Source organism: Salvelinus alpinus, chromosome 26 (assembly GCF_045679555.1).
Source record: "Salvelinus alpinus chromosome 26, SLU_Salpinus.1, whole genome shotgun sequence".
Classification (NCBI taxonomy): Eukaryota; Metazoa; Chordata; class Actinopteri; order Salmoniformes; family Salmonidae; genus Salvelinus; species Salvelinus alpinus.
Genome location: NC_092111.1, coordinates 33,701,549 through 33,728,309, shown reverse-complemented (window position 1 = coordinate 33,728,309; position 26,761 = coordinate 33,701,549). Strand labels below are relative to the sequence as shown.

Sequence of the window (26,761 nt, the reverse complement as noted above, 5' to 3'; positions counted from 1 at the left end):
CAAAGGATTTGCAGTAGAAGTTTTTCCTAAAAACCACAGAAGAAATATTTCCCAGTTTAAAAAAATATATATATATTTTTTTTTATACTCCTTTTCCTCTCTGCACTATTGTGAGGCCTGGCTGAAGTGCATCCCAAATGACTACCTATGTAGTACACTACTTTTGACCAGCACTACATAGGGAATAGTGTGTTATTTAGGACAAAGCCCTAGAGTCAGGAAGCTGTTTTGTTGAAAAGCTGGCCAGATGCCCGAAAATGAATCACTTCCTGTAGCCCTTTCATGCAGTCAGTGACCAAAAGTGCCCCTTTTAGCCTCATGAGTGGAATGTTATTAATATTTTTCATAATTTCATAATTAATAAAGATTATTGCGTTTAAAAAAATTGACACACAGTATGTCACAGTTTTGTTATATTTCAGTCTCCTCTGATGTATATAAAGTGTAATATTGGGATGCAGACTCAAAATGTAATACATTTCAACTTTATATCTGACATGGTACAGGTGTCTTCTTGTTTTGCCCATGACCATGTGTGTGAGGTGCATACTTTTGTTTCAAAGTAAATTTGTTTAAGACTACCAATAATGTTTAGCGCACTCTACAAGGTAAAGATTACCCTGTAGAGGCGCATCTGATTTGCAGTAGAAGGTTTTTCCTAAAAACCACAGAATAAATATTTCCCAGTTTAAAAAAATATATATATTTTTTTATACTCCTCTTCCTCTCTGCACTATTGTGAGGCCTGGCTGAAGTGCATCCCAAATTACTACCTATGTAGTACACTACTTTTGACCAGCAGTGCATAGGGAATAGGGTGTTATTTGGGACAAAGCCCTAGAGTCAGGAAGCTGTTTTGTTGAAAAGCTGGCCAGATGCCCGAAAATGAATCACTTCCTGTAGAGGCGCATCTGAAACCTGTAGAGGCGCATCTGAAACCTGTAGAGGCTCATCTGAAACCTGTAGGTAGATCAGATGCAAAATATATTGTTATAGCTGAGAGCGGAAGAGACAGAGGGGGAGAGAGCGACAGCAAGAAAGAGTGAGGCAGGAAGAGGGAGAGATTTACTGAGAGGGTATGAGAGAGGATTAGTCACAGAGAATGTGTGTGAAGGGAGCTATGGAAGCTGTGACTTGTCAGTAGCTTCCTGTGAGCCGGCCAAGCCCAGTTAGCCCACCACACCACAGAGGAAGAGCCTGACTCCTGGCCTGTCCTGCCTCGGCCTGCCTGCCTGTCCTGCCTTGGCCTGCCGGACACAAAGCCCCCGTCTGTTTACCATCTGATTTGATTAGCATGCACAGCAGAGCTCCCACTCCTACCAAAATGGCATCACGATCCACAACAGCATGAACTGCAGACAGCAACTTGATTTCGTTTCTCCCTCGCCTCTGTCGAAATAGCAAGCAGCCGGAGCGACTCTCACAAGAGTTCATTTGAGTTCATTTTGGTTTAGAATGCATTGGAAACTGTAGTTGTAGCTATAGGGCCTGGTGTACTGCTATACAGTTAAATGTAAGTATAGGAAATGTAGCGCGGTGAAAGGCGACTTTGGCTTTGTAACGCCTTTTTTAGTAATAACGTGTAATAAACTTGTAAAACAAAACGGTAATAAACTTGTTATTAACTTGTATTGGTTGCTACAGGCTGTATCACAACCGGCTGTGATTGGGTGTCCCAGAATCGTCCAAATTTGGATGGTGTAGGCCGTCCTTTTAAATAAGAATTTATTCTAATTGTACAGTCTGTTGTCATGGAAATGAAAAGGCCTTTTCTCCCTTTTGGTTGGTTGGGGTGTGTACAGATGTAGGATCTTAATTTTATCACACTTTTTAGCTGAGAATTTTCTCAGCAAACATGTTGTGTATTCAAGGTTTAAAAGCGCTTCTAAAGTTTGTAGGTTCCACTTAAAAATGTCAGACTTGATTTGCCGTAACAAAAAATTGTATCAACCCCTACAAAAAAATGTCTCTTCATTATAATCCACATAATAATTCACATTTCCTGTTGCTGCATGACTATTTTCCTGCTGTATCAAACTGGCTCAAATTAAGATCCTACATCTGTACATATAAAATCCACATTGGAACCTGTTTAACGAGATTGTATCAGTGTTTTTCCCAGTGGTAAGTTATTATCCTAATAACATGATCTCAAAAAACGTCTCAGGATCAGAAAGGCATGTGTGTAATATGAAAATTCCTTTCATTGAAAGGTTCCAAACATGAAGGAACGCTCCACCACTGGCTGAACCAGTCCGCATGGGTCTAAATAAGTCTCTCTTTCTCCCTCTCCTCTTTCTCTCTTTCTCTTTCTCTCTCCCCCCATCCCTCTCTCCCTCCAGGTTTCCTCAATTGAAAGACATGGATGATATCCAGGTTGCGTCAAAAGCTCCCCTGCTCGTTGACAGGGAATTGCCAGTAAGTAGACACATGATTTGCTTTGAATGTATAGCCTGCGGTTTACTTGTCTGTGAAAAATGTACATTTTAGTCATTAGCAGATGCTGTTATCCAGAGCGACTTACAGTTCGTGCATTCATCTTAAGATAGCTATGTGAGACAAGAACGCATCATATCAAGTATACATTTCCTCAACAAAGTATTTATCAGCAAAGTCAGTGCTAGTAGGAAAAGACAAGTGCAAATATTTGATTTTTTATAACATGTCAACAACAACCCACTGCCCCCTGGCCTTTTCCCCCACTGAACTGGCATCCCAAAGCCCCTCCCTACCTGACACGGGCTGTGGTTGGCGCTAACACCACAGCACTTTACACTGTACAGTACACTACAGTCCAGGATACTACATACAGGATGCAGCCACAGAGCAGCTGCAGAAGGGGACATCTGCACTAATCCTAGAGGCTCTACCTGTCACTCTTTCTATACCTTGCCCAGTAGTACCATGTAGCTCACACTTTGTTGTTATATGACAGCTGAACTCCATAGATGAATTAGGTCTGTTTAGCATGTCAGGAATTGTCTGAAATATGTACACAGTACAATGAAACTGGTCCTTATGGATACATAAATACATTTTTAACTTTCTTTATATTTAAAACATAATTCAGCCCAAAGGACAATTATTGGCTTTGTTATCATATCTTAATTGCTTAATTTAAAGGGATACTTTGGGATTTTTGCAGTATGAAGGAAGTTAGAGGTAGTTTGCAAGGCAATGCTAACTAGCACAATGACTGGAAGTCTATGGTATCTACTCGCATGCTAGCAGTTACCATAGACTTCCAGTCATTGTGCTAACCCTAGTTAGCAATTGTGCTAACACTAGTTAGCAACTTCCTTCAAACTGCACACAGAGACATAAAAATGGTATTCACAAGTTGATCTGACTTGGGAAGTAGATAAAGAGCTTCATTCACCAAATCCTGAAGTATCCCTTCAACCTTATATAACCGTTCTGTTTCTGTCATTTCTAGGGGTTGAGAGAGGCTGTAGCACAACTTGTGATAAAGGTATGTCCCTATGGTCCACACTTAGATATCCATAAAAATTCACACATGATCCACTTGTTTCAGTGTAGCGCCTACTCTCAGATGAGTTTCCATGTGGATTAGGTTATGATATTTCAGTATTATTTAGCCCCATCTGGTGGGCAATGATTTATATATCATCTTTCAGCACTTGGTGCCCCTTAGCCTTTTGTGGTGGAAGATTTGCCCACATTTTGGGCTCTTTGATACTAAGAGATGACCACACCCTTTGTGTAATCTGAAGTGGAAAAAGTATGGCCTGCTGTAATATTAGTTTGTGTGACCATCTGTTGACTTGACATACAGTTGAAGTCGGAAGTTTACATACACTTAAGTTGGTGTCATTAAAAATAGTTTTTCAACCACTCCACAAATGTCTTGTTAACAAACTATAGTTTTGGCAAGTCGGTTAGGACATCTACTTTGTGCATGATACAAGTAATTTTTCCAACAATTGTTTACAGACAGATTATTTCACTTATAATTCACTGTATCGCAAGTCCAGTGGGTCAGAAGTTTACATACACTAAGTTGACTGTGCCTTTAAACAGCTTGGAAATTCCAGAAAATTGTGGCTTTAGAAGCTTCTGATAGGCTAATTGACATAATTTGAGTCAATTGGAGGTGTACCTGTGGATGTATTTCAAGGCCTACCTTCAAACTCAGTGCCTCTTTGCTTGACATCATGGGAAATCAAAAAAAAATCAGCCAAGACCTCAGAAAAAAAAGTGTAGACCTCCAAGTCTGGTTCATCCTTGGGAGTAATTTCCAAACGCCTGAAGGTACCACGTTCCTCTGTACAAACAATAGTACGCAAGTATAAACACCATGGGACCACGCAGCCGTCATACCGCTCAGGAAGGAGACGAGTTCGGTCTCCTAGAGATGAATGTACTTTGGTGCAAAAAGTGCAAATCAATCCCAGAACAAAAGCAAAGGACCTTGTGAAGATGCTGGAGGAAACAGGTACAAAAGTATCTATATCCACAGTAAAACGAGTCCTATATCGACATTACCTGAAAGGCCGCTCATCAAGGAAGAAGCCACTGCTCCAAAACCGCCATAAAATCCCAGACTATGGTTTGCAACTGCACATGGGGACCAAGATCGTACTGATCGTCTGATGAAACAAAAATAGAATTGTTTGGCCATAATGACCATCGTTACGTTTGGAGGAAAAAGGGGGAGGCTTGCAAGCCCGAAGAACACCATCCCAACCGTGAAGCACGGGGGTGGCAGCATCAGGTTGTGGGGGTGCTTTGCTGCAGGAGGGACTGGTGCACTTCACAAAATAGATGGCATCATGAGGAAAGAAAATGATGTGGATATATTGAAGCAACATCTCAAGACATCAGTCAGGATGTTAAAGCTTGGTCACAAATGGGTCTTCCAAATGGACCCAAGCCTACTTCCAAAGTTGTGGCAAAATGGCTTAAGGACAACAAAGTCAAGGTATTGGAGTGGCCATCACAAAGCCCTGACCTCAATCCTATAGAAAATATATGGGCAGAACTGAAAAAGCGTGTGAGAGCAAGGAGGCCTACAAACCTGACTCAGTTACACCAGCTCTGTCAGGAGGAATGGGCCAATATTCCCACAACTTATTGTAGGAAGCTTGTGGAAGGCTACCTGAAATGTTTGACCCAAGTTAAACAATTTAAAGGCAATGCTACCAAATACTAATTGAGTGTATGTAAACTTCTGACCCACTGGGAATGTGATGAAAGAAAGAAAAGCTGAAATAGAATCATTCTATCTACTATTATTCTGACATTTCACATTCTTAAAATAAAGTGGTGATCCTAACTTACCTAAGACAGGGAATTGTTGCTAGGATTAAATGTTAGGAATTGTGAAAAACTGAGTTTTAATGTATTTGGCTAAGGTGTATGTGAACTTCCAACTTCAACTGTACAGCATACTGTACCAACTACGTACATTCAGAACCTTGGATAGCACCACATGGAAACCACTACCTAACAATCATGCTTAACTTGTTGAAGTGCCTTTACAAAAAGCCTATCCACGTCCCAATATATCTGATTTATACCTCTCAACCTGAGAGTCAAACAGCTTTTCCTTCTAGAGTGTTATCAACGAGGCCAGTAGAGGTATGATCCCTGCAGCTAACCATCTCGTGCTAACCGACCCTCACGACGGCTAGGATTAGTCAACTCAGGTTTCCAGGGCAACGTTCAAAATCGCTTTGTGTCTTGGAGCCCTAGTGACGTAGGTAGAGGGACACTTCATCCATCTGTCCCGTTCCGAGGCTGCCTTCAGACAAACTAGGTCCACACGTATCCCTCCTCCTCCTTCCTCCTCTCCCCCGGCCTCGTCTGGGATTAGCTCAGCATGTGTCTGCATCAAACGGCCGCTAATTTAGCCCTGGCTACCTAGGTGGCACTGCCGTCAGTTGTTTACCTCCAGTCATGTAAACAGGTTATGTGAATGTTCTTACTGGAGGGAAGCCTTGGTTGAACTGGATTCAGTTATGTAATTGACTCTTATTACATTCCAAATGACACCCTATTCCTGATGTGGTGTATTACTTTGGACCAGGGCCCTAGAAATCTTGTCAAAAGCTGTGCAATAGGGGTGCCATTAGGGTTTTGACTTTGCCCCTGACCTTCTATACTACACCTAACCTCCCTCCCAAGGGTCTCAAACTGGATCTAACTACCTTTCTTGTAAGAGTTTTGGTCAGTGTATGGGGTTTATGACATAAAGTAATTTATCCAGAGTGACTTTCAGGAGCAATTAGGGTTAAGTGCCTTGCTTGATGGCACAGATCTTTCACCTAGTTGGCTCAGGGATTCAAACCAGAGACCTTTCGGTCACTGGCCCCACCATTCTTAACCACTAGGCTACCGGCCACCTATGAAGTTGAACCTTTACACAATGCCTCAAACAAAATTCCCCCTAGGGGCCAATTGTCTCTGATCTTCTGGAGTAGTAGTATAAAAATGGTTCTCCCTCGTTGATAATGGTGGATTGCTATCCCAGATTATTGTGAAATAGACCATTAAGACAAGATATGTATCTCATAACGATCCTGAGTTAGTCATTTTCAATCTATTGAAACATTACCACATAGACAGACTTAACATACTATGACTTTATACACTATAAAGGCTTCAGACATGCTTATGAAAAGTAATAATTGATTATATTGCTAGTGTTGCCAGTGCTATTTTGTCACTTTCTTGACCGCCTGATGTGTTAGGATTAGGATATTTTGACAAACGGGGTTAAAGGTTAATTATTGCTCTTGTATATTCCCATTGATCTGATTGCTTGCTTGCTCTTCACTTTGCACTACTCTTCACTAAATATCCCATGCTGCCCCACTGTCTGACATTGTGCTGATCCAATTTAAGGATCTCTTCAGCTAGAATTAGCTTGTTTTGACCACCGTGCAAAGCACCATGGGAGGCCAGGTCTTATGCAGAGTAGTAAGTACCAGGGGTATAAAACACAACCCACAGGCAAGTCCCCTCATAAGCACCTTTACAGAAGCTTACCACCAATTCGATCTATAGCTCAGAACACTACATCCGTTCACAGTTCACTACTCCCTACGAGTGACCAAAAAGGCACTAGGAAACATGGTTCTTGAGGGGGATTCGGACATGGAGTGTGTTATGGCTGAGATTGAAACCTCTGTGAGTACTATTGGGTCTCTCTGTCTATAGTTGATAGTGTGCTTTGATGGATAGTCTTGGGCTTGTTTACCTTCTGTAGCTTTTTGTCTGTTTATACCTTTGTGGGATTGAAATGAAGAGAAAATCTCAGACTGTGATAAATATTGTGGATTAATGGTCCCTTTGAAGTAATATGCATCACAGTCAGAAATCATGATGTTGGATTAAATATAGTTGATTATTTGAAGCATTATAGCCAGATGCTCTGGCTGACGACTCCTCGAGAAACGGAACATACTGAAAGAACTAGATGCAGAAAGGCTAACTTATTTTGCATGAGCCAATGGTCTGATTCACAGAAGGTTGGATACATGTGTTTTGTTTTGAATGGCTCTTACTGATGAAGCATTTACATTTTGGTCATTTAGCATTTGCTCTTATTCAGAAGGACTTAAAGTCAGTGGATGTATTCTGATTACAATGTTTTGAGTATTGGAGAAAAAACACATACAGATCAAAGTAAAAAAATTAAATAAAGTTTTCTCTACACTGCCATCTTCAGGGCTCACCACATGAGCTATAGGCTGTATTGGTGCGTTTGAACAGTGTTCTGGAAAACCATTCTCTGCTAAGCATGGATACCTTGGTGCAGTTCAACTCAGTTTCGCTTAGGGTTTACCTTGTCCAGGTCGGGTAGAGTTCTTCAATAATGTTTATTTTTGCTATGGATAATATTTTCTTAGAAAGTTGACTGAGTTCTGTGGTACCCCTATTTGCTAACAGTGGTTTATTCCATCTTTAGGAGCACGATGTAGAGACTCCCCATGGAAGGATCCACTGCACCATGAAGGGGGTGCCCAAAGGAGACCGCCCCGTCATCCTCACCTTCCATGACATTGGACTGAACCGTAAGCCTCAAACGCTTAATTCATCTCATAATATTTAATGGATTTAATGTCACCCCCAATGTGAGTCTAAAGCTCCCATGCACTTTGGTTTTACTGCCTTCATTGTGAATGAGAACGTCTGTTTGTTGATTGTAACGGCTGGTCAACGACAGTTAATTTACTTAGCTTGAGTCAATTGTTGTAAAAGAGAATTGGTTCTCTTTATTGGCTAAATAATGGTAAATGGAATAGATGTATCTATTCCTTAGCATTATCTAACGTTGAGAAGAAACACTCAAAGGTCACCGTGTTCGAAATCTGACATCTACAAATCATGTGAGACCTCATCACTAACATCTTGTACCTGCCCTCCATGTTGTTTCAGACAAGACGTGCTTTGACTCCATGTTCCAACATGAGGACATGCAGGAGATCATGCAGCACTTTGCTGTGTGCCATGTCGATGCCCCTGGACAGCACGAGGGGGCCAACACCTTCTCTACCGGGTGAGTCCAGTCGCCTAGTATCATCTCACAGTACTATCCAATCAACAAATAAATCTGAGGGGAAATATAGAGGAGAGAATGGACCGGAATCGAACCCACCGTTAAACCACCCTAGGCCACGCCACACCTCGCCTTAGCACCAAATGTAGGTCAGCCTGCCTGTCTGTGCCAGCTTGTCCGTCTGTTTGCCAGAGAATCTAGATCAGGGAAGGGCAACTGGTGGCTCCATGCTTCCTTTTGAAGATCCCCAGATCAATTATTACTATATGTATTTTTTTACTCAGTCGGGGTCTTACTGTTGTGAGTTAGAATAGTAGAGTACACATTTGATTTTCTTATACAGTTTCAGTCAGATATATCAACAACTGCAAACATTTCTCTCATTTTTAGAATTGCATGAAATTAGTTATAATATTGCAAAATCTTGTCTCCGCCCCATGCTAAAATGTGTAGAATAGCAGCAAGTTGCTTTAAAACAGCAACATTTTCTCTACGCACCATGGAAAAATGTGAATTGCACAACATTAACTCTAAAATGTTTTAAAAAATGACACAGACCTGCGAGCAACTGCAGCCCCGTATGATGAGTTCAGATTATTTGTGGCCCCCATCAAAGTTCTTTATTGTTGATCTAGATTATTTTTGTGACACATTTACACTCTCTTGATAAATCATTAACTTGGTTTACACTGCTTGTTTTTACCTGAATGCTTTGACACTTCACTTGAATAGGAGAGATATTCAAAGTGAAAAACAGATATCAGAATCCAGTATAAGGCCATTGATGGAATAGAGAGATGGAGGGCTGTGATAAGATACATTGTAAAGTGTTGATAATTGAAGTACTTTACCCCTGACGGTTGTTGTTTTCTCTCCAGGTACGAGTACCCCTCCATGGATCTGCTGTCTGAGTCTCTCCCCCTGGTCCTCAAGCATTTTGGGTAAGTCCAAAGAAGGACTTTATACGATTTTGAAATTGATATTTCTCCTCATACATTTGAACCCAGTCCATAGGGTTTACACTGCTGACCGTTCAGGATTCATATACATAAAAAAGCGTCTCAGATTAGAGCTGCTGTTTTGCCCTGTAGATCATGATGACTAAGACTGATCCTAGATCTGCACTCCTACTCTGAGATGCTTTATGAATACAGACCATGGTGTATTAGACCTGCATCCATTTTGGATCAAAAAAGAGATTCTGATGATATTCTCTTTGTTTGTTGTTAACCACAGTCTGAAGAGCGTCATTGGAATGGCCGTCGGAGCTGGAGCCTACATCCTTGCAAGATTCGCTGTGAGTTTGATGTCCTTCTCCCTCCTTCCTTATTTCCCCTCTCAATCATGCTTAAGTTTGCTTCATTATGAAGAGTTTTAATCAAACCGGGATTAGAACCGAGATCAATGTTTCCAGTGATGCTGTGCTGATTTTGGCAGTTCACTCCTGCTTATTGCTTTAGCCTGCTGCTTGCTGAGAGTCTGTGGAATGTTCTAGACTGGCTCTGCACCAAAACACCCGGCTCTGTGGGGTCTCACTGTGCTGATACCCAGCAATGGAGGAACACAAAGAACGTTTTAACTCCTAACTGACCCACATCTGACCTCTCTCTGTAATGAAACGTTGAGGTTTCAATGAGTATAGTGAATAAAATCGACCCCTTTGAAGTTTCAACGAGTACTTTTAACAATATTTTCACCATTAAGAAGTCAGTGACCGAATGTTTGTTTCTGTTTTTAGCTGGACTACCCCACGTTGGTGGAAGGCCTGGTTCTGATTAATATCAACCCCTGTGCTGAAGGGTGGATGGACTGGGCTGCAAACAAGGTATTATACATCTCCTAAAGTCCACAGATCCACAACAATCAATCAACTTTGATTTTATAAAGCCGTTTTTACATTGTCAACAGTTTTCACAAAATCACAAAAGTCCCACCCGCCCAATCAGCTTGGGGCATTCTCTACCCATTTCAACAAAGCATCACATAACTATGTATGTGTATACAGCATATGATTGATCATTGCTGTGATATAAATCTGCTTTTGAATCTCTTTTCAGGTCACTCCTTTGCCTGACATGCTCATCGGCCATCTCTTTGGAAAGGTAAGCAGTGAGCCCCCAGATAGAGACAGTGATTGAAACTGCAAATCACTTCAACATAATCCCACTGAATCTATTCTAATTGTCGGCTACATAGATATAAGACAGTTCACAGCTGGCTTAGAATGTTCAGTACTGTGTCACTAGATCACAGAGTCTGAGGAGGTGTTTATTCTTGTCTCTGTAGGAGGAAATCTCCAACAACCATGACCTTATCGCCACCTACCGCCATCACATCATGAATGACATGAACCAGTACAACCTTCAACACTTTGTTAAAGCTTACAACAGGTAAATAAATTACAAAACATTTATTTTTACTGCTCTAATTATTTTGTAAACCAGTTTATAATAACAATAATGCACCTCTGGGGTCTGTGGTATATTGCCAATATACCACGGCTAAGGGCTGTGTCCAGGCACTCAGCGTTGCGTCGTGCGATGAACAGGCCTTAGCCGTGGTATATTGGCCATATACCACACCTCCTCAAGCCTTATTGCTTAGGAATACCATGGGCATACGTTGACTACTCATCAACATAATAGAAAAGCAAAAGGCACCAATTACAAAGATTTTACTGAGTTACAGTTCATATAAGGAAGTCAGTCAATTGAAATAAATGTTTTAGGCCTAATCAATTGATTTCACATGACTGGGAATACAGATATGTTGGTCACAGATAACTTAAAGAAAAAGTAGGGGTGTGGATCAGAAAACCAGTCAGTATCTGGTGTGACCACCATTTGCCTCATGCAGTGTGACACATCTCCTTCACATAGAGTTAGTTGATTGGGCTGTTGATTGTGGAATGATGTCCCACTTCTCTTAAATGGCTGTGGGATGTTGCTGGATGTTGACGGGAAGTGGAACACAGTGTCGTACACTTCGAACCAGGGCATCCCAAACATGCTCAATGGGTGACATGTCTGGTGAGTATGCAGGCCATGGAAGAACTGGGACATTTTCAGCTCCAAGAATTATGTACAAATTCTTGCGACATGGGGCCGTGCATTATCATGCTGAAACATGAGGATATGGCGGCCAATGAATGGCATGACAATGGGCCTCAGGATCTCGTCACGGTGACTATGTCCATTCAAATGGCCATCAATAAAATGCAATTGTGTTTGTTGTTCGTAGCTTATGCCTGCCCATACCATAACCCCACCACCACCATGGGGCACTCTGTTCACAACGTTGACATCATCAAACCACTCACCCACATGCACTCACCCACATGCCGCCATACACCATGTCTGCCATCTGCCCAGTATAGTTGAAACTGGGATTTATCCGTGAAGAGTGCACTTCTCCAGTGTACCAGTGGCCATCAAAGGTGAGCATTTGCCCTCTGAAGTCGGTTATGACGCCGAACTGCATTCAGGTCAAGACCCTGGTGAGGACAACAAGCAAGCAGATGCGCTTCCTTGAAGGTTTCTGACAGTTTGTGCAGAAATTCTTCAGTTGTGCAACGTTTGATCAGCTGTATGGGTGGCTGGTTTCAGACTATCCTGCAGGTGAAGAAGCTGGATGTGGAGGTCCTGGGCTAGTGTGGTTACACGTGGTCTGCGTTTGTGAGGAAGATTGGACGTACTGCCAAATTCTCTAAAACAATGTTTTATGTTAGAGAAATTAACATAAAAATTCTCTGGCAACAGCTCTGGTGGACATTCCTGCAGTCAGCATGCCAATTGCACACTCCCTCAACTTGAGACATCTGTGGCATTGTGTTGTGTGACAGCTCATTAAACATGGGATCAACACTTTACATGTTGCCTTTTATATTTTTGTTCAGTGTATATTTTATATACATACTCAAGTCTTCAAAGTCTTCCAGAGTACACTGAACACTGCCTATGAACATATATATGACCTATGTATTTCTAATATATTCAATGTCTCATGTGTTTAATAGTATATTTATTATATTTGTAATATATGTATGTTAATTTTGTGCCTCACTGATATCCCACCTTTTCCCATCCCAGCCGGCGGGATCTGGAGATTGAGAGGCCCATTCCTGGTGGAAAAGTCACCGTCAGAACCCTGACGTGAGTTCCAAACCTTCTGACTTTCACCATACCTCAATCACCTCACATGGCATATTGCTAGAGCCCTGAGTTTTCCCTGACCTGGAAACTCTGGGCCCTAGTTATAGCCTGGTCAATAGGTCACATAGTCGAGGAAACACTTGGCCCTGTAATCCTCTAACCCAACAGGTTGAAATTTGTTCCAATTCCTGTTATTGCTCTCAGGTGTCCTTCTCTGTTGGTGGTAGGAGACAGCTCTCCGGCCGTTGACGCTGTGGTAAGTTTAAGTACACACTCTGTAATCCTAAATGTCATAAACAAATCATTAACGATAATGCCTCTTGTCCTCATTCCCGGTCCCTAGGAACATGTGTTGATGCGTTGAACATTCACCTAAGTTAACAGGAGATTTTTAAAGATTAACAATGGAAGGTTAAAAATGTAGTTTATGATTCAAACATGGGACAAAATAGGGAAAGAAGTCAAACACAACTAAAACAATTCTAGCAATTAAATATTACTCCCCCAATTCCTTTAATTTGACTACCTATTTATTTCTCTACTATGGTAAATGAATGATATTTAGTCGCTAAATTAGACTCTGTACTTTGCGTCCACAGGTGGAGTGCAATACTAAGCTGGACCCGACAAAGACCACACTGCTGAAGGTGAGTGGCCTCCAACAATCTCCCTCCTGCTGCTCATAACAGATCTGATCATGGAAAGACGATCACTGATAAGCTTCCAGTAGCTCAGTAATGACCTGGTGATTGATTTGCTAGCCTTGCCACAGGCCGAGGCTACTGCTGCTGTACCCAGCCTCCAGGGTCCTGTTCATTAGGCATGTAATATAAAACGTTTCGCAACGGAAAACAAAAACTTGCATTATTTATTGCACGAAGTCCAGCTAGAGGCCTCCCTGTTTGAGTTTGTTTACCTCTGTTCGATTCCTGATGAACATGACCCATATCACAATTCTTCCTGTTTGACCTACTACTTAGGCTTACCTATGAAATGCATGCCCCCGGCTGTGACCAAATGGGCACGTTTTACCAACGTTAACTGTTAACTGTCCAGAGGCTAAGGGAAATGGACACGTGTTGTTAATGGACACGTGTTGTTAATGTTAATGGACACGTGATGTTAATGGACACGTGATGTTAATGGACACGTGATGTTAATGTTAATGGACACGTGATGTTAATGTTAATGGACACGTGTTGTTAATGTTAATGGACACGTGATGTTAATGGACACGTGTTGTTAATGTTAATGGACACGTGTTGTTAATGGACACGTGATGTTAATGTTAATGTTAATGGACACGTGATGTTAATGTTAATGGACACGTGTTGTTAATGTTAATGGACACGTGTTGTTAATGGACACGTGATGTTAATGTTAATGTTAATGGACACGTGATGTTAATGTTAATGGACACGTGTTGTTAATGTTAATGGACACGTGATGTTAATGGACACGTGATGTTAATGGACACGTGATGTTAATGTTAATGGACACGTGATGTTAATGGACCTTGTTGTTTGCTGAGACAGTGTTAAATATTAAATGGGAGGTTGTTTTGTGTAATGAAGAGTTATGGCGGGTGACTAATGTTGTCCCGCTGATGACGTGCTACCTTAACTCTGCTCTCTTAAATGACGCACCCCGTGAGGTGTTAACTGACTCCACTCATAGCCTCTTTCTTTTCTCCCCTCCTCCATCCAGATGGCTGATTGTGGAGGCCTGCCCATGGTTGACCAGGTGTGTTTCTAGCTTGGTAACACGTTCACGGAGGCCGGGCGGATTGGGGTGGCCAAGGGATAACAGTTAAGGGGCTAATACAGGGCAGCTTCACTTAAGAGCATTAGTGACAGTAGCAATGAGGCACGGACGTCAGGCTGGAGAGTTTATACCCAGCTCAGCACCATCTGCTACAACAGCTGTCATACATATGCCTCTCATTATCACAGAGTCTGTAGGATACGCCATGAATCTGTCAGTTGATATGTCATTATGTGGATAATAACAGGGGGAAAAAGTGCCTAACTTTATCATTTGCTCTCTCGACAGCCTGCAAAGCTGACAGAGGCCTTCAAGTACTTCATTCAGGGAATGGGCTACAGTAAGTACACACTCTCTCTGTGTAACCAACGCTGACCAGTAATTATATTAACATTAGGTATGTAGAAATATAAAAGCCTGTTACCCTATTAGTGTTGCTGCCAACTAATAATATGGATCTTCACGACAACCTGTAAGAATGACATTGTCTAGAACTAGGAGATGAGATGAGTAACTTACCTTCAGATTACACATTTAGACAACAGGAAGTCTGTTACCTGTTCTGTAATGATTAAATATAATATATTACATAATGCCTTCAATAGGAATTCAGCTGACCATGGACACAGGAGTGTGAATGGATCATTAACCTCCTCCTGTTCCACCTGCCTCCTTTTCCTCCCCCTTCTCTCCTCTTCCTCCTTCCCTCAGTGCCTGCTGCCAGCATGACCAGACTGGTCCGCTCTCGCACGGCGTCCGGATCCAGCATCCACTCCATGGAAGGCAACAGGAGCCGGTCTCACACCAATGAGGGAAACCGAAGCCGGTCACACACCAACGAGAAGCGTGGCCGCTCCCACACAGACAGTATGGAAGGCACAGCAAACCGCAGCGCCGCTCTCAAGTCCACCGAAGTGTCCTGCTAGACGACCCTTACCCTCGACCTTTAACCTCCAGCCCCCTGGTTCCTGCTGCTCTGCCACTAACCACTCTCTCTCTCACACACACACACACACACACACACACACACACACACACACACACACACACACACACACACACACACACACACACACACACACACACACACACACACACACACACACAGGATTCCATTCAATGCAATTGGGATGCCCCCAATTGGAGAATGTTTTCTCTATGCAAAGAGTTGTTTTTGTAAAGATATGCAAGTATATACTACTGCATAATAAAGGAAATTCTGTAGAGGGAAAAAAAATAAACTGAAATAAACTGATCCCTTCCCATCTGCAGAGTCCGGTGGAATATCTAGGTGTTAGGGGCAACGCAGCTGAGCGACACTGCAACAGAGAATGTGGGAGATAGCTGTGGCTGAATAGTGACACCGCAACGGAGAATGTGGGAGAAAGCTGTTGCTGCAGAGCGAGTACCTAGTACACCAGTTTGTACATTTTTCTTTTAAATCTCTCATTAGGATTTTTTTGTTTGTTTGTAGTGTTTTATCACATCTGACACAGTTTTCTTAAATACGTACCTGACTGTAAATGAGTGCTTCTTTCTGTTCTCATTGTTATTGTTCATTAACTTTTCAGTGTTATAATTCATGTTCTGTGTGATATAGGATAGACAGTGTTAGGCCTAGATGTGGAGAAAGAATAGGGAGGCAAGTGGATAGTTTCTTTGCTCAAATTGATATTCGTCTTTGAAACCGTGGGAAGAAGGGAATCGGAAATGTATCATGTGCATACAACACATTCCTGTAACCATTCCTCTGTTTTATGATGTTGTCCATTCATTTTGAGTTAAGTCCTGGATGTTCTGTATCTGTCAACTCTGTGGAATCAAACAATTGTAACTGTTCTATTCTAGAACATTCCAAAATACGCTATTCTTTTCATTAATCAAACACAAAACACTAAATCGACCAGCTAAAGCATCCTATTGCTTTATTAACAGATCATGGCTTCAGACAAAAGTTTTTATTTTGGATATTTTTTTGTGTGTGTATGTAAATGTTTTCTATGCAATCAAGCACGGCAGAACAAAGATGTGCCATGGAAACCTTCTCTGATTTATTAAAGTTATTTTGTTGTGATGGATTTGAGAGAGTCAAGCCGATAGATCCACATAATGTAATGTGAGGATAGTTATCCATAGAACGTATCAAAAACCCTCCCACTCTTACTTGCACTACAGCAACACAGGCCTACATCGCTTTGTAAAGATGCACAACTGCCTAATGCTGTAGATGAGAAGCATTAAATATGGCATAACAGTTTTGTATTTATTTAATAAATAAAAACCTATAACTTTTTGTCCTGGTGTTGTGATTACTTCAATGATCATAAGAAGAATGTGACGTTGTAAGAATGACACCACACTTCCACAGATGGATATTTACCCATATATAGTACATGCATTCTATAGTAGCATCTCACGCCGTCTCTTACTCATTATTCAATTCAGAGCCACGTGATCAAACCAATCTTTACATGAGTGTGGACGAGATTTCGTGAAACTTGTTTCTGTGACTTTCAAAAAATACCTGTATGGCAAAAAAAATTCAATCATTTAGTATTGAATAAATTAAAACTAAAATATTTCACACTCATTCCCAAAGCAACCCTATACAGAGCATAAAGATATGCTGAAAAAAATCCTCAAGTTTAAATATCCCCTTATAAGAAAAATACTTTGGGTGGGATTCAATCTAATTGATTCAATCCAATGCAAGATATAGAGCAGCACACTATAACAGACTTGTAAAGGTAATTTAGGCTTGAGCTGACAATCAGAGCATTTACCATGAATGCCATCTCCGCAGACACCGGGAAAATGCCTTCAAACGGCGGACTGTCTGTTGCATGGTGCTGTGCACTATAACGCGCCTCGGATTGAATACCTGCCTTTATGTATACAAACATCAAATCATTTTTTTTAAGGAAGTTCTGACAAAAAACGTTTGAGGAAGGGAAAAGAAGATCAAAATGTAGGTAGATGGAAGTTTAGGGCTCTACTCCGTATCACCAAAGTTTAGTGTTACAGCGTGATTAAAATTTAAAGGCAATGTTCTCGTGTTAGCGACGGCTGCATTCACGGTAAACACTGCATATGTTGGGTCAATCAGAAATTACCTTTAAATTTATATTGTGCAATCTGTAACGCTTCAGCGATCCAGACTGAATAGAGCCCTTAATAAGCTTACGGCTAATTATTGAAATGTCTCAGTTCACGATCTCAGGGTAACCATAGTAATTCTCCAGCTCGGCGAAGATGTCGTTGGGGTTCCTGCAGCTGAGGTTACAGAAGCAGGCGTTGATCCACATGACCTGCCATGTGAACACGGCCCCGTTGGGACACATAAACTCCACGTCGATGGTCTTGGACTTGTAGGGAATGCAGCAGCGATGGTCCGTGGCCACACACACCCCACAGTATTTAGGCCAGTAAGGCTGCTTACTCACACAGCCCGAGATTGTGAAGTTTTTTGGCTGTTCTTCTCTGTAGATGTTCAGACACTTCTTCCCTGGCTGAGAGCGATGAGAGAGCGAAAGAGAAAGAGGACAAGTCGAATGATTGAATCAATGCTTTGTAATGTTCCTATAATATTGGGAATGTTGTATTTTTTTAGGTGAACTCTTCAATATAGATATCATGAACAAACATTTGACCTCTATGCAATGCATGTGCGTCTATGCATGCATGCACATGTGTGTCTGTGTCCACGTGTGCGTGCATATTTGAGCGTGGAAGTGTGTCTGTGCACGTCAGTACATGTACCTTGATGTGCTTGGTGATGTCCACCCCACAGGGCCGTATGTTGCAGAGGCGGGACTCTTTCACCATCTCACACCTCTCGTTGGCGTTGGAGACGCGCAGTGACAGACCTCGACCACACGTCTTAGAACAGATACTCCAGGAGGTGGTCTGGATCACACAGTTCCTGCTCCAGCCCTGAGCCTCAGCAGGAAGAGCTATGTCAACACACACAGACAGGCACACAGACAGACAGACAGACAGACAGACAGACAGACAGACACTTTTGTGAGTGTAATGTTTACTGTAAATTTGTATTGTTTATTTCACTTTTGTTTATTATCTACTTCACTTGTTTTGTCAATGTTACCATATGTTTCCAATGCCAATAAAGGCCTTAAATTGAAATTGAATTGAGAGAGAGGAGGGACAGTGTCTGACAGACCAACCAACCTGCACATGTCCCCTATGCCATTGTTATTGTTCAATGTATGGTCATTTTTACCCTTGATTATTGTTGACAATATTGGTTAGTATTATTTAATTATGTTAATATTGGAAATCTCAAAAGTAAGCTTATGTCATGCCAATAAAGCAAATTGAATTGAATTGAGAGAGAGATACGTAGCTAGATAGAGAGAGCAATAGAGAGAGATACATGGAGAGAGAGAGATACATAGAGAGAGAGATACATAGAGCGAGAGAGAGAGAGAGATGCATAGATAGAGAGAGATACACATGATAGTGAGAGAGAGATACATAGATAGAGAGAGATAAATGGAGAAAGATAAATGGAGAAAGAGAGATACAAAGAGAGATACAAAGAGAGCGAGAGAGAGAGATACATAGAGAAAGAGACATACAGAGAGAGAGAGATACATAGAGAAAGAGACATACAGAGAGAGAGAGAGAGAGAGAGAGAGAGAGATACATAGAGAAAGAGACATACAAAGAGAGCGAGAGAGAGAGATACATAGAGAAAGAGACATACAGAGAGAGAGAGAGAAAGATACATAGAGAAAGAGAGATACAGAGAGAGAGAGAGAGAAAGATACATAGAGAAAGAGAGATACAAAGAGAGCGAGAGAGAGAGATACATAGAGAAAGAGAGATACAAAGTGAGCGAGAGAGAGAGAGATACATAGAGAAAGAGAGATACAAAGAGAGCGAGAGAGAGAGATACATAGAGAAAGAGATATACAAAGAGAGCGAGAGAGAGATACATAGAGAAAGAGACATACAGAGAGAGAGAGAGAGAGAGAGAGAGAGAGAGAGAGATACATAGATAAAGAGAGATACAAAGAGAGAGAGAGAGATACATAGAGAAAGAGAGATACAAAGAGAGCGAGAGAGAGAGATACATAGATAAAGAGAGATACAAAGAGAGCGAGAGAGAGAGAGAGATATACATAGAGAAAGAGAGATACAAAGAGAGAGAGAGAGAGAGATACATAGAGAAAGAGAGATACAAAGAGAGCGAGAGAGAGAGATAGATAGAGAAAGAGAGATACAAAGAGAGCGAGAGAGAGAGATAGATAGAGAAAGAGAGATACAAAGAGAGCGAGAGAGAGAGATACATAGAGAAAGAGACATACAAAGAGAGCGAGAGAGAGAGATACATAGAGAAAGAGACATACAGAGAGAGAGACATAGATAAAGAGCGAGAGACAGAGAATAATAACAATTGAATACGGGCAGTGATATAATTATTCATCAAAACTGGACCTAATAGCTTGTTGCCATGAGAAGTGCTTTTACCTTCAAGATTGATAGTTGTGCAAGGGTGACAGTTCTCGTTGCTATTTTGTATTTTTAACCAAAACAAACATTCTCTAGTAAATCCAAGTTCTCTTTTGGCTTTGCACACTACTGGCCAGGATCGCTGAGCACTTGAACTACCCAAAAATAACACTGAGACACAGAGAGAGTGAGAGTGTACAGGAAAAGCGTCTGGTCTTCTCTTACACAGCTGCACCTCTGCTCCTCCCTGGAGTAACAACCTACGCCCACACCCTAGTCCACCACAGGTACTGTTCCAAGAACCCACACAACATATTGCTGCAACAGCAGCACAACCTGTGAGCTACACTGAAGCACTGTCCTCAAACTATTTTGCTTCACAATTCACAAAGGAATACCCAATATGCACCTGTGTTATTAGTGTTTTAAGATTCTCAATAGATACATATCAACTGTAACATACTGCAGTGGAGGCTGGTGACGGGAGGACAGCTTATAGCAATGACTGGAATGGTATCATACTGTTCCATTCATTCCATTCCAGCTATTAGTATGAGCATGTCCTCACATTTTAAGTGACACCAGCCACCATTGATTGACTGATTAAATTAATGATTGTTGAGAGCTCTTACAAAAGACATCCCAATGTATGTATTCTGATACTTACAAATGGCATAATAAAACATGACCTTAACCTTAATTGATTGATTGATTGTTGGATCTGTGTCCTACCCTCCACTGCATGTCTTGGAGCAGTCTTCCTCCCCTTCTTGGGCTCGTCACAGATCCACTGTTCACAGCAGCGTCCGGGGATCTTGACCCTCCTCGGGTTCTGGCACCACACCCGGGGAGGCTGGGAGTCCGTACACAGGGTCACGCACCCGATGGCCCCGTTCACACACAGACACTGGTATTTACAGCTGGGCTTGAAGCTCTGCCCGTTCCGGTAGATCACACCGTCATGCTCGCAGCCCGTGCCAACCATATCTGGCAAAGAAGGTCAGGACAGAAGTCTTACATCACAGAGAGACACACAGTGGTAATGATGACAAGGTAATGTAGCAGCTTTTGTTTTTAGTGGTATCTGAACAAAAACAAACATGTCATGACATCGGGTAATATGATTATGAAACATGTTCACTTTTTAATTGTTAATTTGTCATTACATTTCTCATTTTCTTCAAGGATTATGTTACTAGATGTGCAATGCAGTGTGTTGGGACATGATGATAGCAGTGTTACTGTGACTTATGATTGGTGTCTTTAGTCGTTGTCTTACGTCAGATAGCGAGTTGATTCCACCTACACTCGGTTGAGGGACGAGCGTGGTGTAGAAGTGACGCGATTTGACGTAAGACAACGGTCTTTAGTAGGTTAGAATGACACTTACATGCACACACTCCTTTTTCGTACCTCGGCTTGTCCGCGCTGTAGTCGCAGTACAGTCCCTTATGGTAGTCACAGGTGTCTGCCTCGTTGCACTCCTCCCCCACCTGCCTGGCGCAGACCTTGCAGCAGTCACAGCCGTCCATGAGCAGGCTCACTCCTGCGGGGCAGGGGGGGAGGACCGGGGGGCACTCACAGGGCCAGTGGCAGTACTGGATCCGGTTGTATGGCTCCAGGTCTGTGGGTTCTGTTAGGGGCAGCATGGCAGTGGAATTCTGGGTCTGGGAGTAGGCCTAGATGAGAGGGACAAGGAGGAGTTAGGGTTATGCGCTCTCGATATGCATAATACATATTTTAGTTTGGTATGGTCAAACGCTATGACCTTGTAACACAATAAACCATGTAAGTAGAGAACAGACATCCCTAAGGCATCACATATGTATTTTTTCTGAGTAGGCTACCATATCTGGGACAATTTAAAACACTTCTCAGCACTCGGTTGAAGTAGCAACAGTACAGGAGAATAATAGTCTGTTACATAAGCAGTATTAATTCACCCCAAGGAATAAAGTCATAATTAACTTCATCTACTTAATCTTTTCATTTCCAACCTGTCCTAACTAACTCCCTCTCGTTCGGCCAACGACGTAATAGACCCAAATCCCCTTATTGGGCTGGATAAATGTTGCACCTCCCGAATGGGCTTAAAGGTCTGGTTTGCAGTCCTTCTTTATAGCAATGTTGAATTACAGGGTAACGGAGAGACAATTACATTTTAGTCCTTTAGGCGACGTGCTTACCCAGAGCGACATACAGGAGCAATTAGAGTTAAGTTGCTTGCCCAAAAGCACACCTAGTTAGCTTGGGGATTCAATCTCTCAGTTTCTGGCCCAACACTCTTAACCGCTAGGCTACCTGCTGTTCCACAGGTCTTGAGTTAGTAGTCCTGTCCCATGGCCAAGGCTACATTTGAAAAAATGATTTCATCAATATGATACTGGTTAGTCTAGGTAATACTTGATTCCTGTCTACATAATATTCTGGCTGTATATTATTCTGCCTATTTCTCATATTGTTTCTTTGAAAATATAAAGTATGTTCATAGCTGACAAAACAAGTTCAATAAAAGGTGTCCAACATTTTACCTCATGAATATTGCCTGTACAAACTATATATTCATGCCAAAATCAGTAACAGAACATTTTTTAAAGCACTCATAAACAGATGCTGTCTGAACAAGCCACCAGGGAGAGTTTTACAACCAAACAATTGGCGGTTGGTCTTGGATCCAGACTGTATGAGTCCCTTCATAGGGAACTGGCCCGTCCACTGGTTCAGACTGGCTATAAAGATGATTTTTAGTCTAGGATCCAGAGTGTATGGGTCTCTTCTGAGGAAACTGGCCCGTCCGCTGGCTCAGACTGGCTACAAACATGATTCTTAGTCTAGGATCCAGACTGTCTGAGTGTGAAGAGAGCATGACTTCCTTGTATGAGTCAGGACACAGAGTGTTCTACAACACATTATTACAGATCAAGTAGCCAGATCGCCTAATGGTCTAATTTAAAATGTCATACACTCTATTTTGGCTGTGCCTTGCATGCCATCTGCGGGCCAAAATGCTGTGACTACTCTTATTTCTGATGTCTGAACATTCAACAGCAGACACTTTTTGGGGAACTTTCTTCAGAATCAGAACATATTCGGCGGGTTTCCCAGACCGGTTTCCAGCCTAGGCCTGTCTCAATAGAGATTCTCTATCGAAATCACTTTTTAGTCCAGGACCAGGCTTAATCTGTGTCCGGGAAACCGGCCCATTGAAAACAATATTAACTCTTGTTGTTACTGTCATAACAGCAACCACTGCCTCCAGTATGGGCCGACCAACACTGCTTAACGAACTTGTCTTGGAGATTCCCATACAGGTTACTGCAGGGTAGAATTTTCTATTATAAACTGGGTGGTTTTAGCCCTGAATGTTGATTGGTTGACAGCCGTGGGATATCAGACCGTATACCACAGGTATGACAAAACATGTATTTTTACTTCTCTAATTACGTTGGTAACCAGTTTAGAATAGCAATACGGCACTTTGGGGGTTTTGTAGTATCTGGCCAATATACCAAGGCTAAGGGCTGTATCCAGGAAGTCCGTGTTGCGTCATGTTTAAGAACAACCCTAGGCATTCTTGTGTTCTAACTACCCTCTAGTCAAAGTGCTCTGAACAAATTAAGGGAATCGTTCACAAACAATGGCACATTCTAAGATCCGATGATGGTATCGGTAATGTGTTTTCGGACCTTCCCTTGGTCGTATTCTCGCGGGGCAGAAAACTCAGAGATCAATTGGTAAACTCTGATTTACCACCCCAAGATATCCCTGCACAACGTATATTTGCGCCCCTACTGGATGGAAACTAGAAGTGTAATGGCTGCGCTCAATGCAATGGCACTTATAAATGTAGATCCTTCAAACACCTCCAAACAGGGAAACAGATCCCAATCTGTGCTTCACTACGGCAGTTATTTATTTTATAACTTGTCCTTGTGGTAAAAATGATGTGGGTAAAACAAAGCGCGAATTAAGCACCATTAGGTGCAAAAACTCGACGTACCCAGTTGCGGCCCACTTTTTGGAAGAAAACCACTCGATTTCATCTCTATGTTATATTGGCATCGAGCATGTCACCCTCCCTAGGAGAGGGGGTGACCTCGACAATTTATTGTTAAAACGAGAGGCTGCCTGGATCTTTAATTTAAAGACCCTTGCTCCCTTCGGTCTCAACATAGACTTTGATCTGAAGCCATTCTTGTGATTATTGTGATTTTGCTATTGTAAATGTTTGTAGGCTTATGTTGTATTGTAAATTGTATCTATGATCGTACGCCATCCATTAGTTTTTTGTATGCTGTTTAAATATATGCGAATTAACCAATGATATCAGGCCACACCCGGCCATGATTACAGACACCTGTGTGTGTCTTTTGACACTATATAAATGAGTCACCCTGCAGTGTTTGTCATTATACCCTGATGTCTGTTGAAATGTTGGACATAAATATTTCTTCATCTGAGCTCTCCTTTATTTTTTTAAGAACAACCTTTAACCATGGTATATTGGCCATACCCCCGGTGCCTTATTGCTTAATTAAACCTCTCTAACCTCTTACATTTCAGCCTCAACATGTTAAATATCATAGAAACCAAAGAGCTTCTAATCCAGGTAAATTATACACACACAATTCATCTCCAATTAATTAATTGTAAAAAAGACCCCTTAATCATCTTATAAGTTTCTCATATTGTTTCTCTTAAGCTTCCTTTACGTTTTTCTAATAGATTTCTGTTAATAAATAGTAAATTCATGACGTGCATAGGAGGCTTAATACAGATCAATGAGGCTTAATCACGGGTGTAGCACAGAGCCAGTAACCAGGGGGTTCTGCTGCTGAAGCCCAGTCAGCTGTCATCAGGCTGTCAATTACACAACAACATTAGAGAACACGGATATGTCCCAAATGGTACTATGTTCCCTATATAGTGCACTACTTTTGAGCAGAGAAATATGGGCCATGGTTAAAAGTAGTTCACTATATAGGGAATAGGGTGCCATTTGGGACACATACACAAAATGTCACTTTATGCCTCACATTGCGTTTTATGGGTGTTTCTCAAGGTAATGAAACCCACACGGACCACAACAACAACTGATCATGACATTAACAGTTTGTTGTCTTCATGTAGCTTCCCTTCTTTAACCTAAAAAGGAAGAGAAAGTAGAGAGGTGTAGTCAATAATGTCATAATATCCATATACATATGGCATAACAGGAAGTTGAATTGGGCTTTCTAATGAGATGACAAGCTTTGTGCATGTTGGTTTAGGTACATTGTTGCATAGTTGCATCATTCCTAACCCCCATCATATCTAGACAGCTGAAATTGGAGTTGAGATGAACCCGAATACCATGATGTGTTCAAGGTTATAACCTTTTGACCCTTTGTGTGACCTTGTGACCTTAAACAGACATATATCATCAAACGCTGTAAAGTGCTGAGACTGAAAAAGTGATCAATCAATTGTCAATTATCTTGATGGAGGGTGTGTGATACAACATAAGTTTGAGCCCAGCAAATCAGAGACGATGTGAGCAGTTTTAACTTTTGAAATCTATTGAGGTTCTTTAAAATCTTACATGAGGACAATTAAACTAGAAAAAAACTGAAACTTTGCTGTTTGTTGAGGCCATGCAAATAATAGTATTTTCCAATAACTTGTGGAATCTGGAGTAAAATACAAAACCTGACTCCACACAACCACAAGGTGGCAGTAAAGTATGACTAAGAATGGGATGTGTAAAAGGAATGCCGGGTGATTTTACTCGAAATGTCACAGTAGATCCAATGCCAGAGGAGTCAATTTTGCATAATTATCTTCTCTGATTCTGAAGCCTAAAGGTGACTAAGGAATCACATATTGGTAGGCCATTCAATATTCAATATAGCTTTTTCATCGTTAGCGACTATGTTTATATCTTAATTGGAAATTAGCAGTGGTGGAAAGTACTTAAGTGAAAAATACTTTAAAGTGCTACCTAAGTAGTTTTTTTTTTTTTTGCATATCTGGACTTTAATATTTATATTTCTGATTACTTGTATTTTTACTCCACTACATTCCCAAAGAACTCCATACATTTTCCCTGACACAAAAAAGTAGTTGTTACATTTTGAATGCTTAGCAGGACATGAAAATAGTCCAACTCACACAATTATCAAGAGAACATCCCTGGTCATCCCTACTGCCTCTGATCTGGTGGACTCACTAAACACAATTTTCGTTTGTAAATGATGTCTGAGTGTTGGAGTGTGCCCCTGGCTATAAGTCAAAAAAAGTGGTGTCTGGTTTGCTTAATATAAGGAATTTGACATGATTTATACTTTTACTTTTAATACATAAGTATATTTGAGCAATTACATTTACTTTTGATACTGAAGTATATTTAAAACCTAATTCTTTTAGACTTTTACTCAAGTTGTATTTTACTGGGTGACTTTCACTTTTACTTGAGACATTTTCTATTAAGGTATCTTTACTTTTACTCAAATATGACAATTGGGTACTTTTTCCACCACTGGAAATTTACACAAATGATTTAGGCCTAATAATCTAAATAAATCATAAGAGTCGGGTCTGGTACTTCAGAAAGAAATATATTTGCAAAATAAAGTTTCAACCATGTGTTAATAAAAATTATTATGACACTTTCTCACCTTTTGAATCCCAGCTGCTATAAGAATCCACACCAGGAGCCAGCTCATCACTGGTTAGGAATTTTAAATTCATTGAACCCAGAATTACTCCTTTTCTAAAAACAAAATATTTTGCACTGCACAAGTCTCAGGCATTCTGCTTCTTCTAGTTGTCATCTCCTCCGCGAGGACCACTGTCTCGGACTGGGACT

At 41.3% G+C, this 26,761-nt stretch overlaps 2 protein-coding genes across 4 annotated transcripts in view; one reads left to right on the top strand and one right to left on the bottom strand.

Annotated features, from left to right (window-relative positions):
- Positions 1-16,732, top strand: part of LOC139555216 (protein NDRG1-like) — a 21,015-nt gene extending 4,283 nt beyond the window's left edge. The window contains exons 2-16 of one of the 2 annotated variants that reach the window (XM_071368829.1): positions 2,343-2,418; positions 3,437-3,472; positions 7,934-8,039; positions 8,404-8,524; positions 9,403-9,465; positions 9,761-9,821; positions 10,263-10,349; positions 10,582-10,626; positions 10,811-10,914; positions 12,613-12,675; positions 12,880-12,931; positions 13,275-13,322; positions 14,383-14,418; positions 14,728-14,779; positions 15,151-16,732. In XM_071368829.1, coding sequence (XP_071224930.1) covers positions 2,362-2,418; positions 3,437-3,472; positions 7,934-8,039; positions 8,404-8,524; positions 9,403-9,465; positions 9,761-9,821; positions 10,263-10,349; positions 10,582-10,626; positions 10,811-10,914; positions 12,613-12,675; positions 12,880-12,931; positions 13,275-13,322; positions 14,383-14,418; positions 14,728-14,779; positions 15,151-15,365 — 1,146 coding nt within the window. In that variant the 5' untranslated portion in view covers positions 2,343-2,361 and the 3' untranslated portion in view covers positions 15,366-16,732. Of the gene's footprint in view, positions 1-2,342; positions 2,419-3,436; positions 3,473-7,008; positions 7,153-7,933; positions 8,040-8,403; positions 8,525-9,402; positions 9,466-9,760; positions 9,822-10,262; positions 10,350-10,581; positions 10,627-10,810; positions 10,915-12,612; positions 12,676-12,879; positions 12,932-13,274; positions 13,323-14,382; positions 14,419-14,727; positions 14,780-15,150 lie in introns of those variants that run through there. The other variant, XM_071368830.1, reaches the window with a different exon arrangement.
- On the bottom strand, positions 16,344-26,761 carry LOC139555218 (CCN family member 4-like). 2 transcript variants are annotated; one of them, XM_071368832.1, is made up of 6 exons: positions 26,571-26,761; positions 24,951-25,059; positions 21,305-21,593; positions 20,647-20,901; positions 18,199-18,392; positions 16,344-17,948 (listed from the first exon to the last, which is right to left on the bottom strand). In XM_071368832.1, the coding sequence occupies exons 3-6, from the start codon at positions 21,561-21,563 to the stop codon at positions 17,643-17,645; spliced, it is 1,014 nt and encodes a 337-aa protein (XP_071224933.1). In that variant the 5' UTR covers positions 21,564-21,593; positions 24,951-25,059; positions 26,571-26,761; the 3' UTR covers positions 16,344-17,642. The 2 variants fall into 2 exon arrangements, with proteins under 2 accessions (XP_071224933.1, XP_071224932.1); XM_071368831.1 differs by lacking the exon at positions 24,951-25,059 and having other exon boundaries at positions 26,571-26,751.